Source organism: Lactuca saligna, chromosome 3 (assembly GCF_052625555.1).
Source record: "Lactuca saligna cultivar CGN05327 chromosome 3, ASM5262555v1, whole genome shotgun sequence".
In the NCBI taxonomy this organism is placed as follows: domain Eukaryota; kingdom Viridiplantae; phylum Streptophyta; class Magnoliopsida; order Asterales; family Asteraceae; genus Lactuca; species Lactuca saligna.
The window spans coordinates 25,912,180-25,924,019 of NC_136419.1; the positions used below are offsets into that span (position 1 = coordinate 25,912,180).

At 35.5% G+C, this 11,840-nt stretch overlaps 2 protein-coding genes across 4 annotated transcripts; one reads left to right on the forward strand and one right to left on the reverse strand.

The window, feature by feature from the left end:
- Positions 1-368: 368 nt before the first annotated feature.
- Positions 369-1,809, reverse strand: LOC145034854 (Protein prenylyltransferase superfamily protein). Its single transcript, XM_078983402.1, has one exon. It carries the CDS (start codon positions 1,679-1,681, stop codon positions 695-697), a length of 987 nt encoding a protein of 328 aa, XP_078839528.1. The 5' UTR covers positions 1,682-1,809; the 3' UTR covers positions 369-694.
- A 6,412-nt stretch (positions 1,810-8,221) lies between these two features.
- Positions 8,222-11,840, forward strand: EMB2794 (Tetratricopeptide repeat (TPR)-like superfamily protein). 3 transcript variants are annotated; one of them, XM_078983403.1, is made up of 5 exons: positions 8,222-10,827; positions 10,970-11,022; positions 11,112-11,179; positions 11,476-11,564; positions 11,664-11,840. In XM_078983403.1, the coding sequence occupies exon 1, from the start codon at positions 8,405-8,407 to the stop codon at positions 10,685-10,687; it is 2,283 nt and encodes a 760-aa protein (XP_078839529.1). In that variant the 5' UTR covers positions 8,222-8,404; the 3' UTR covers positions 10,688-10,827; positions 10,970-11,022; positions 11,112-11,179; positions 11,476-11,564; positions 11,664-11,840. The 3 variants fall into 3 exon arrangements, with proteins under 3 accessions (XP_078839529.1, XP_078839530.1, XP_078839531.1); XM_078983404.1 differs by having other exon boundaries at positions 11,668-11,840; XM_078983405.1 differs by having other exon boundaries at positions 11,140-11,179.

Sequence of the window (11,840 nt, forward strand, 5' to 3'; positions counted from 1 at the left end):
CTTATTTTTCATTGATATAGCGAGTAAATTACAAACAACTCACATGACAATTCTTTTTTTTTTTTTTTTTTTTTTTTTTTTTTTTTTTTTTTTGTGATTTACAATGACCTTGCTTTTCTTTTGTTAGAAGAACGATTAATCAATAGATCCATCACTTGTAACCAACGAACTATTCCTCATTAATTAATTAATTACTTAGGAGTTCAGTAATTTCTTCCAACAAACGATGGTTACCTAAATCATGCTCTTCATCAAGTGAATGAACAGATCTAAGATCCCACCATAACAAGTTCAAGATTAAAAAAAAAAAGGACCAGAATTTTCCATCTAATTTCGAACTAATTGAAAGTTTATAACTCAAGAAGCAGTGAAAGTGAACACGAGAGGAAGCTTAGCTAGATTAATATTTATAGACAAACGATGCCCAAATGACCCAAAACTAAAGATTCACGTTTGGAATCCAAAAATATTGTAAACATTAGTTGTTTCTTATTCGAACAAATACTTGAAACAATTAAACTGAAACAAGTTACACTTCACCCATAAAAGGGCACCATAAAGTTCATACTGAAACCATCAAAAACCGTATTATCATGTTTATTTTGCAGTAAATCAATGACATACCGCCTGCTACATTGGTTAGGATCAAACGACATCGTCTCTCTGTTTCAAACTCTTGGAAAATACCCATGAATCAATTCTGGTCATCAGTCCCAAAAAGCTTCATTCTTGACAATGGTGATCGAATGTATCCTTCCACCTCAAATTTCTTGGGTGAAAGCTCACGATACTTGGCAAACTGAACTTTAGCTTCATCGTTCTTGTCCATCAAACTATATATCATTCCTTTACAAAAATATGGTCGAAAATCATTTGGGTCTTCACTAAGAAGCTCATCATAGCTCCTCAATGCTTCATCAATGTTTTTCTGCAAAAACTGAACTTGAGCTATGATCAAGCGTACATCTCTTGCTTCTTTCTCCTTATTTTCCTCCTCTGCAATCTCCAAAGCTTTTTCTAATCTCTTGATCACTGCATCACCCTCTCCACAACTGTCCATCAACAATGCGTTCTCAAATAACGCTTCGAAAGAAAGTGGATTTTGGGTCAAAATTTCTTCCAATGCAGCTCGAGCAGGTTCCACCTCGCCCATTTCATTCAACAATCTCGCCATCAGGAATTTCCAGTCGATGTTTTCGGGTTGGGCAGAAACGAGCTTTTTTAAGATTTTTAAGCTCTCTTCATCCTCCCCTGCTTCTAATTTCTGTTCGAGTAAAGTTTTCATGGCGGAAATCGCTTCGGAGTTCGACTCCAGAAACTCCGGTAAAAGGTTTTCTTGACTTTCTTCAGGTGTTGCGGGTTCTGTTGTTACGACACTCTGGATACTGGGTTCGGCCATGGCGGGGTATTGTTGAAATTTAGAGATAACGACAGCGGCAGTGGCGGAGAATACGATGGCGCGAGCGGCGAGCTTGAGGCTTTGTATGAAGGGGTTATTTGTGGGTTTAGTGGCATCGGAAGCGGCGGCGGAGGCCTTGATTTTAACTGCGGATTGTCTAAATTGTTTTGACAGGGGGAAAGAGGGGTTTGAGTTGATAAGGTTTAAACTGGATGGATTAAAAAATGGATTTTTTTGGTGATGGAACGATGATTGTAATCTAGTTGAGAGAGCAGACTCCATTGTTGCAGCTTGGAGCTTTTTTCGTGACTTCTAGGGTTTTGATAAGGGTTTGGATTGAGAGAGAAGACGGGAAAATGGAAATATGACCAGAAAGCAAAACGTATAGTCAAAACCAAGATACAATTATCTCCCCTTGTTTCGATTTAAATTAGCGGACCAACCACTTATAACTTTTTCCGGAAAAGTTAACAAACCTTAAATGATTTTTTTGGAAAATCTTACAAAAATTTCATTATTAGTATATTATTATTATTTTTACAAAAGTGATTTCTCAAGGGAAAAAAAGTAAAGAAGATATAAAGGGGGTAAGGTTGAGCATTTGCACCCGATCAAACCGGCTTTTGGACCATACCAGACTGGTTTTTAGATCGGACCGATTTCGAAGAATATTGTGGATGGTGAATCGGACTGGATGAGACTTACCAGATCCAAGCCCAAGTCCGGTTTTTCCGCTTCTTGAACACTGTTGGACTGATACAACTTTACATGCATACAATACAAGTCGTTAAAACACGTTTTTGTGTTTGATACAACCCGTTAAAATGAATATGTTGTTAGGTTTGATACGTTACAATTTGTTAAAATGAATACGTCTTTGAGTTTGATATGATCCAACTCATAAAAATAAATACATTTCTGTTTCTTGTACCCGTTAGACCGGTCAAACTTTGATTGTTTATACAATTTGTTTGAACTTTAAATCAAATAAGTTCATGAGTTGATCATATTTCATACATAACTAATCGAACTTTATCTATAATATTATAACTTGCATATTAATTTTCCAAATAAAAGCACCTAACATATATATCAAGTTCACCAAATCTAACATTTGCCTTTTCTCCATATCATTGTCATCTAAATCTAACATGTTTAAAGCTTGTGTGATCTCTACATAAACACAAAACGAAAATGTTGTTAATATTTAATAGAAAGTAATAACTGAAAAATTGAAATATTTCAGTTTTGATATCCCATACTTTGAAGTAGACCTGACAATTCAAGACACAAATACACGAATCTGTGAGAGACACGACACAAACACATCTAGAAAACTAAGATAAAGTTTATCTCTTATCGTGTAATCGTATCGTGTCAAATTAATGGATGACACGTTTTCATGACATGAATACATGAATTGTCTGCTTTAAAGGATTGTAACTTATTAAATATAACATCAAAATTATAGTCTAAATTCATCTACAAACACTAAATTACATGTTGGAAGAAATCGCATGTCAATCTGACTTGAAAAGAATGAGATATGTTTGTTTAAAGATTTTCAAAGAATACAACATTCAAATTTCTTGCTGAAAAGCTGAAATATTACAATTTTGATATCCCAACTTTGAAAGATTGTAACTCATTGAATATAACACCAAAATCAACAAAATTATAGTCTAAATTCATCTACAAACTCTAAACAAAACTTTGGAAAAAGCCGCATGACAACCCAACTTAAAACGAATGAGATATGTTTGTTTAAAGAATTTCACATAATACAAAAGTTTGAATTTCTTGTTGAAAAGTTGAAATATTTCAACTTTGATATCCCAACTTTGAAGAATTGTAGTTCATTGAATATTACACCAAAAACTATAAAATTATAATTTAAAATCATCTACAAACTCTAAACTACACGTTGAAAAAATGTATATTAATTCAACTTAAAACGACTGGGATATGCTTGTTTAAAAATTTTCATTGAATACAAAAGTTTAAATCAGGTCCAAAACCAGTTTTTACCCGGAATCGGACCGGTTTTGGTCAAATCCTAGAACCGAGAACTAGCTTGGGGGTTCAAAAAAAAGGTCTAGGTCTGCGTCCGGTCTGGTCGTGTAACATCCCGGGCTTTCATGTATTTTTTGATTCCTCCCCTTGGTATTTAAATATATCATTTTGGTCCTTGGAATTGATTGTAATTAGCCCTAAGAAGGCCTAGTAGAAAATTGGTGATTATTTTGGGGGCTTGAATTGTACAATGGGCGTACATGTGGTACGCTAAGCGTACTATGGTGCGCCCTAGTACGCTGGGCGTACATATGTACACTGGGCATACGTGTGTTCGGGTGAAAACCCTAACTTTTAGGGTTCGTGTGTTCGGGTGAAAACCCTAGCCATCTTGAAATACCCCCGAAGCCCCCGATATCATCCCGAAGCAAGTCCCGAAGCTCCGAAGATCCCGAGAAGAAAAGAGTTTCAAGCCGAAGCTCTGCCCGCGAGAAGCCCGATGTGTGAAGATATGCCGGTTTCATCAAAGAATACTACTATAAGAGCCGTAGTGTTGTCGAATCATTGTCTTATCAAGTGAGTGCATAGTCTCTTTCATAAACACAATTTTAATATAGATATTGTTTGAGTGTATTAAGTATATGTTTTGAGTGAGGGTATATTCCCTTTCTTTTAACACGTAGATATGAAGTATCTCCTATAGAATACATGTTATGTGTATATATTTATATGTATTATTTGTTGTGTGGAATGTGTATGGAATGAATATCTTATCAAGTTTTAAGTTGTATATGAATGTATATATGTATATATTTTTATTACATAATGTTGGGTAAAACATGGGTAGATAGTCGATGTGTGATAAAATGATGAGAGGCCTCGATGTGGTTGTTGAACCAGTCATCTAGCAGAGTATGGATGACGACCACAAACTTTTTCTAGACAGTCCAGTGGAACGCTGACAGCTTCATAACTTGTAGGTATTGTGAGCAATGTGTTCACCGATGTACTCTATCCCCCACATGGTTTCCTTTAGGACCTTTATTGTTGAGGAAACCCATTTGCAGTAGTGTCCATCCCGATGAAAAATCCTACATTAGGTCCCTTATAATAGTTGTTTTAAGGTCGTAAAGTGAGGATAACGGGAATGGGTAATCGGGTTATTGTTGGTTGATGAACTTAATAAATTATTTATTGTGAGTTGAAAACCCTATATGCTCACCATGCTCCCAGGCCTGACCCACTTAGTTACTTTGAATTACAAGTAGTGGTGCGAGAGCATAAGTTGGACAACTTGTGAAGATATTTTGTTTATAAACCAGTAATTGTAAATAACTGTTGTAATGTCTATGTTGTACTGTTTATACTTTTGGTTTGTATCGGAACATAACATCCCGAGTATTGTTATATAATGAAAATACATTTCTGTAAGAAATTCTTTGATAAACTTTATTTTATCATATTGTGTTTTGGGAACAAATTCCGCAACTCTTTTAATCAAGAGTAAATTACTGAAATCGTCCCTATGGTTTGGTCAAAATTGCATGTTTGGTCCCTAACTTTTTTTTGCACTCGGATCGTCCCCCTGGTTTGATTTTGTTGCGTTTTCCGTCCTTTACATACATAAAGTTAGGGACCAAACGTGCAATTTTGACCAAACCGTAAGGACGAAAAACGCAACAAAATCAAACCATAAGGACAATCTGAGTGCAGTAAAAAGTTAGGGACCAAACATGCAATTTTGACCAAACCACACAGATGATTTCAGTAATTTACTCTTTAATCAAAGGATTACTCTGAAATTATTTTAAAAGCATAAATTAAACCGGTCTTTTTTGACCATGAATTTGGGGATGTAACAGTTGGTATCAAAGCATTAGTTTAAGTGAACTAGGAATTTGTAGGATTTCTAAACTTAAACTTAGAATGCTAAGTGAAGATTGTGAGATAAATGCCAGTTATATTTTAAGACACGAGCACTAGTTTATATTAGGAAAGATGCCTAAAATGCTTTTATGTGCTAAATATTATATGATTGCCATATATGAAATTATTTGTTTGGATCTATGGTTTGTTGCCAACCGGATCTGGAGACCTTATGTGTTTAGGCTTCTAAGCGTATGTTAACAATATTAGAACTAGCATGTAAACGTTTCGTGGTGATATGAATGATTTAATTATCAATCGTGAATGGGGATCTAAATTCACCCTATTCAGTGTATATATAAAAAATGGCAAGAACAAGAGTGGAGTTGGAAACGCAAACGAAACCAGGAATCAACCACCTGTGGTTGAGCAAGTAGTTATTGTAGCAACAACACCTGAGCCAATGACAATGGCTAGAGTACAAATGATGATTCAAACGATGTTGGATCATCAGATGGAAGAAACTAGACGTCTACTTCGACAAAATCATGAAGAACTTTCAATCCTGATTGAAGAGCCCGAAGTGAATAGAGGGTAGTCAGAAGGAGGAAACTTCAGTGGGATTATTGGTCAAGCCGATCCACTGTTAGTTAGGCAGAACAACCTGGAGGGAGGAAATGATGGGCGTGGGTGCAAGTACAAGGATTTCATGGCATCTAAACCACCATGTCTATCCGGAAGCCCGACGCCGGTGGAAGTTATAAACTGGATATCTGAAATGGAGACAATGTTTGAAAGTTGTGAATGCATCAACAGACAGAAGACCGCTCTTGCGATCCCTTTGTTAAAATATGGAGTGTTGAGTTGGTGGAAGCCGTTAGCTGACTCGATGTCCAAGGGAGAAGTTGGCAAGATGTCTTAGAAGACTTTATGGTGCAACTGAAATTGCAATACTGCTCAGAGCAGGACCTTCTGGAAATCAATAATGAGTTTTAGAATATGAAGAAGGGAAGAATGAGCGTTATTGAATACGCTGCTAGTTTTACAGAAAAGATGAAGCTTATTCCATATTTAGTTCCAATTGAGCTCTCTAAGGTCAATAAGTTTGCTCGCGTATTACCAGTGGACTTTGGCCTAATGGTTAAGCAAGCAACCACATTGAAAGCCACCATCTGGGCTGCTAAGAATGTTGAGACCCAGATCAGGGAGAAGGGTCTGGAGAGGTCAGAGGTTGGTGAGAAGAGGAAGTCCGACAGACGCTCGGGGTCCAACAAGAAAAATAAATTATCGAAATCTGGTTCGAGAGGAGGTGGAGGAGGCGAAGCGAAATGGTGATACAAATGCAAGAAGAAGCATCATGGGAAATGTGACGAGGAAGTCACATGCTTCAAATATGGAAACCCAGGGCACTATGACAACGAATGCACCATCACCAAGAAAGTCTACTATGGGTGTGGTGAGGAGGGGCACATCTCGAGGGATTGCCTGAAAAAGAAAGTGGCAACTAAACCCAACATTCCACCAAAGCCGAAGGCGAGAGCCTTCCAGATGATTCTGGAAGCTGCTAAAGAAGAAGCCGATGTCACTTCAGGTACCTTTCTCTTAAACGAATTGTCTGCCTAAATTTTGTACGATTTTGGAGCCAATTACTCCTTTATATCTCACAAATTTGGTTTAAAAATAGTCTTGTCTATTGATAGACTAGATAATGATTTTGTGAATGCATCGATGGTGATGACTGTGGTGGTGATTTTGTGACTGCATCGATGGTGATGATTGTGGTGGTGAGTGGTGTTGGTCATTGTCTTCTAAGATAGAGTGGAAGTATATGATGGCGACTAAAGCAAATATGGTGGTGTATGATGATGATGGCGGTGACTTGAAGGAGGGATGCTAAGGTTTTATGAATTTTGTCACGGGAAGATGGGAGATATAAGCGATGGGGAGCCGATGAATAGGCATGGGGATTTGAATGAGTCTATCCATATTTTACGCAAAAAAATTGCGGGGATGTCTATATGAATTAGTCTTCATGAGCGGTTCTTATCCTTGACTTCGACCAAATCAATGAACAAAATTATTGTAAACAATCCATAAGGCTTGTACGACTTAAAATTCAACATCTGACTAAAGATGATTTATAAGGTACACACACACACACACACACACACAGAGAGAGAGAGAGAGAGATGTATTTTCTTATTTAATTGTTGTAAAAAAACAAAAAAACTAAATTAAAAGGATAAATTTGTCATTTTAAATGTTTTCACATAACTTTAGACTAACTAAGTTATAAACTTTTTGGACCTAACTCCAAAACATTTTAAGCTAAACTTTCATTATTTAACAAACCATAGGACCAAAATTTTACAATCTTGCAATAATATTTAAAGGTAGTTTCCTATGATTCACCTTTAGCACCTTAAGGCCTTAACATTATTTCATGTTGGCACTAAAGGCCATTTTCTAATTCTTGTGAAGGTTACTCACTACACCATATATACATACCTATACGGCTATACCTTTTCTTTTAGTTTACTGTATTTTATGGGTTTTACTTACATAAAGAACATTCTACTTTATATTTATGTAAGTTTCTTTCTATACTTATTTTATATTATTTAAAGAAATAGTTAACTTATAAAACTCTTTCTATACTTATTTTATATTATTTAAAGAAATAGTTAACTTATAAAACCTAAAATGAATGTTGAAAATAATTTGAATACCATGTTTTAATATTTGACTCAAACTTCATATTTCATAGTTCACCTTCACACTCTTTATTCTTTAAAGTTACAAACCATTCTGTCATTCTCCAATAAAATATTGGGCTCCCTTTAGCAGATAGCCCAAAATAAGCCCACCTATTAAAAAACGGGTCAAATCCGAACCGTATTTACAGTAATAGAATGGAATGAGAAAAACCTTTTGCCGCTTGTCTTCTTGAACCCCTGGTGGCTAAAAGCCTAAAACCCTAACTAGCTTCGTCGTCAACGGTTTCACCTCCATCTCCATCAGCACCACCTCAACTAAATCCCTACTCAATACAACACTGTCACTGTACAAATTCGTACGCTTAAAACAACAATGAATGGAAGTTCACTTTTTTAGTTTGCTTGGACGATGTTCGTCTTTCTTCGCAGCCTTGTCATCATGGGAAGAAAAACAAGATACCCTAATCATCGCGTAAGCCTTCTATTATCATCAACAAGAAATTTACCGTCTCCATTGAATCCTAATAAAATAATTTTCTGCAACTGTTCATCACCATCATCGTACACATTCTTATTCTGTGTCACCAGTTTTCTCTGCTTATTTCGGTACCCTTTTTCGAGTAAGGCTTTCTGTGACGAAATCGGAGACGAACTTGGTCGGGAATCCATTTGTGAAATTGTTAAGAATGAGCGCTGGGACGATTATAGGATCATCAAATATTTTGATTCAAGTTTAGCCCCAATTTGGGTTTCGAAAATACTATTACAACTAAACGAAGAACCTACGTTAGCTTTTAAGTTCTTCAAATGGGCTGAAACCCGACCTAAGTTTTGTCATACGACTGAGGCCTATTGTATTCTTACCCATATTTTGTTTTTCCATAAGCTTTACAATGAAGCTCATGGTATTCTAAAAGCTTTGCTTAGTTCTACCCTAGTTTTGCCAGGTTTTGATGTGTTTGATGTAATGTGGTCGACCAGAAATGCTTGTCGTCCAGGGTGGGGGGTATTTGACACATTGTTCAATGTATTAGTGGAATTAGGGAAATTTGAGGAAGCAAATGAGTGTTTTTCAAGGATGAAATCTCATAAAGTTCTCCCAAAAGCACGTTCTTGTAATTCATTTCTGGGTAGATTAACTAAGATTGGTAAAGGAGACTTCTCAAAGAAGTTCTTCAAGGAAATGATTATGGCTGGTGTTAAGCCTTCTATATTCACTTACAATATCATGATTGATTATTTGTGTAAAGTAGGAGACATGGAAGGTGCACAAAGATTTTACATGGAGATGAAAACATTAGGGATTACACCAGATATTGTTACTTATAATTCACTTATTGATGGGTATGGTAAGCTTGGGAAGTTAACCGAATCAATCTGTATATATAATGATATGAAGAACATCGGTTGTTACCCTGATGTGATCACATACAATGCATTGATAAACTGTTTGTGTAAGTTTGGTAGAATGCCACAAGCATTTGAGTTTCTTCATCACATGAAGAAAAGTGGATTGAAACCAAATGTGGTAACTTACAGCACATTCATTGATGCTTTCTGTAAAGAAGGAATGATGCAAGAAGCAATCAAGTTTTTCATGGATATGAGACGTGTTGGTCTTATTCCCAATGAATTCACATATACTTCTTTAATTGATGCAAATTGTAAATCAGGTTGTATTCAGGAGGCTGTGAAGTTAATCAAAGAGATGAATGAGGCAGGTGTTATGGTGAACACAGTTACATGTACAGCTTTACTTGATGGGCTTACAAAAGAAGGTAAAATGAAAGAAGCTGATGTGTTTTTTCAAGAAATGCTTAAAACCGGTATATCACCTAACATAAAAAGCTATACAACTCTTCTTCATGGGTATATAAAATTGAATAACGTAAGTGAGGCTACAAATATTTGGGAACAAATGGAAGCCAAAAGCTTCAAACCAGACTTATTGCTATATGGTACTTTGATCCTAAGACTCTGTAATGACAAAAAGATTGAAGATGCTAAGGCTGTTCTTCAAGAAATGAAGAAAAATGGTATAAATGCGAATTTTGTGATCTATACAACAATTATGGATGCATATTTTAAATCAGGACACAAAAAAGAAGCTCTTGATTTGTTTCAAGAAATGAATGAAACAGGTTTGACCCCATCAGTTGTGACTTACAGTGTCTTAATTGATGGTTTGTGCAAACTTGGATATGTCCATGAGGGAATGGATCATTTCTGTAACATGTCAGATGTTGGAATTGAGCCTAATGTTATTGTTTATACAGCTCTTATTGATAGTTTTTGTAAAAATGATCAATTAGAATCAGGTGTGAAACTGTTTGATGAAATGGTGGGAAAGGGTGTGATTCCAGATGTAAATGCATACACGTGTTTGATTGATGGGAATCTAAAACATGGGAATGTTAATGAGGCTTTGGAATTGAGGGACAAAATGGTGGAAAATGGTGTAAAGTTTGATCTTCATGCATACACTTGTTTGATTTGTGGGCTTTGTAGATGTGGTAAAATGGTGGAAGCAAGAAAGTTTTATGATGAGATGATTGTGAATGGTGTTTGTCCAGATGATGTGATTTATGGGTGTCTTGTGAAAAAGTATTATGAGATTGGTGATACAAAAGAAGCTGAGGAATTGCAAAATGAGATGGTTGGAAGACGAATTGTGAATGGTGTTAGTGATTAGGGTTTGAAGTTTGAAGCAAGAAGTGAGAAATTCATTACTTGATTGCATCTTGTTGCACATGGATATTATGATTTGTGGATCAAGAACACATTGGAAGTCGTATAAATTTGGATCAAGACTTTTGCAATCTTCAAACTAAGGTAAAGTATACATCTTATCATTTTCATATTTACATTACAAGAATCAAATGTGGAAGTTAGTTTAATGAGCATTCATGAACTTATGAATGTATCTTTGTTGATACTTACTGATAAGTGTTATTTGTATCTCTTTTTATCACAGATATGGGATTTATCCACTCAAAGAGGCGACATGAATCTCATTGATTACCAAGTGTGAGTTTTATGCAAATTATGTATGTTTTGTTAAGTTATTTATCTAAGGAAACCTTTGATTACTAATCATCCCTCTTTAAATATTGAAGCTTCTAATCTATCCCACCTAATCATCAGGATTCCATCATCTTTCAGCATAACCCAGTTCTTGAATCTGGTATGTGATGGTTTGTTGTTAGTTTCAGCATGTTATTTTGAGATTTCTTTATAATTGCAACATGTTTGTTAATTTAAAAGATTCGATCATTCTCGTGTCAAAATTGCTTATTTGCCCATTGTCATCATTACACAAGTAAATAATAGATAGTAGTTATTTTAGTACACAATAGTTTCTGAGTTTTTCTTGAAGGGTATTTTAGATAGTTGAAAATAGTTAAAGATTTAAACCATGTGTTAAAGTTAAATTTTACTATTTTTCTTGAAAAAAAAATCATGATTTGATTGTGTTTGCAGGTAGTTTTGGAAGTCTTTTGGCAGCAAAATGAAATTGTTGCTGTTGGGAAGAATAGGGGAGAGGCAGATGGGGTCAAGAATCTCTGAAAGTTAGTTTTTTCTACACAATTTTGAGGGAATTTTTCATTCATTGTAAGTAATTGTATATTCACATACAGTTATTATATTGTATTTTTTTTTTGAAATAGATAGATAGTGTGCTGAAAGAGTATAAATGGGAAGGCCATAAAGATGAATTGAAGCTTGGGAAGCGAAGCATGTCTAAAACATAGAATGAATTGTCCCTATTGTTCGTTGAAAATTGTCATTTTAGGCCAAACAGGTTTGAACTAGTATCAGTGATCCAAAAGTTTTATTTTGCTGCA

Bases quoted from the DNA above. Each gene is read 5' to 3' on its own strand.
- EMB2794 (XM_078983403.1), top strand. From the start codon at position 8,405: ATGTTCGTCTTTCTTCGCAGCCTTGTCATCATGGGAAGAAAAACAAGA.
- LOC145034854 (XM_078983402.1), bottom strand. From the start codon at position 1,681: ATGGAGTCTGCTCTCTCAACTAGATTACAATCATCGTTCCATCACCAA.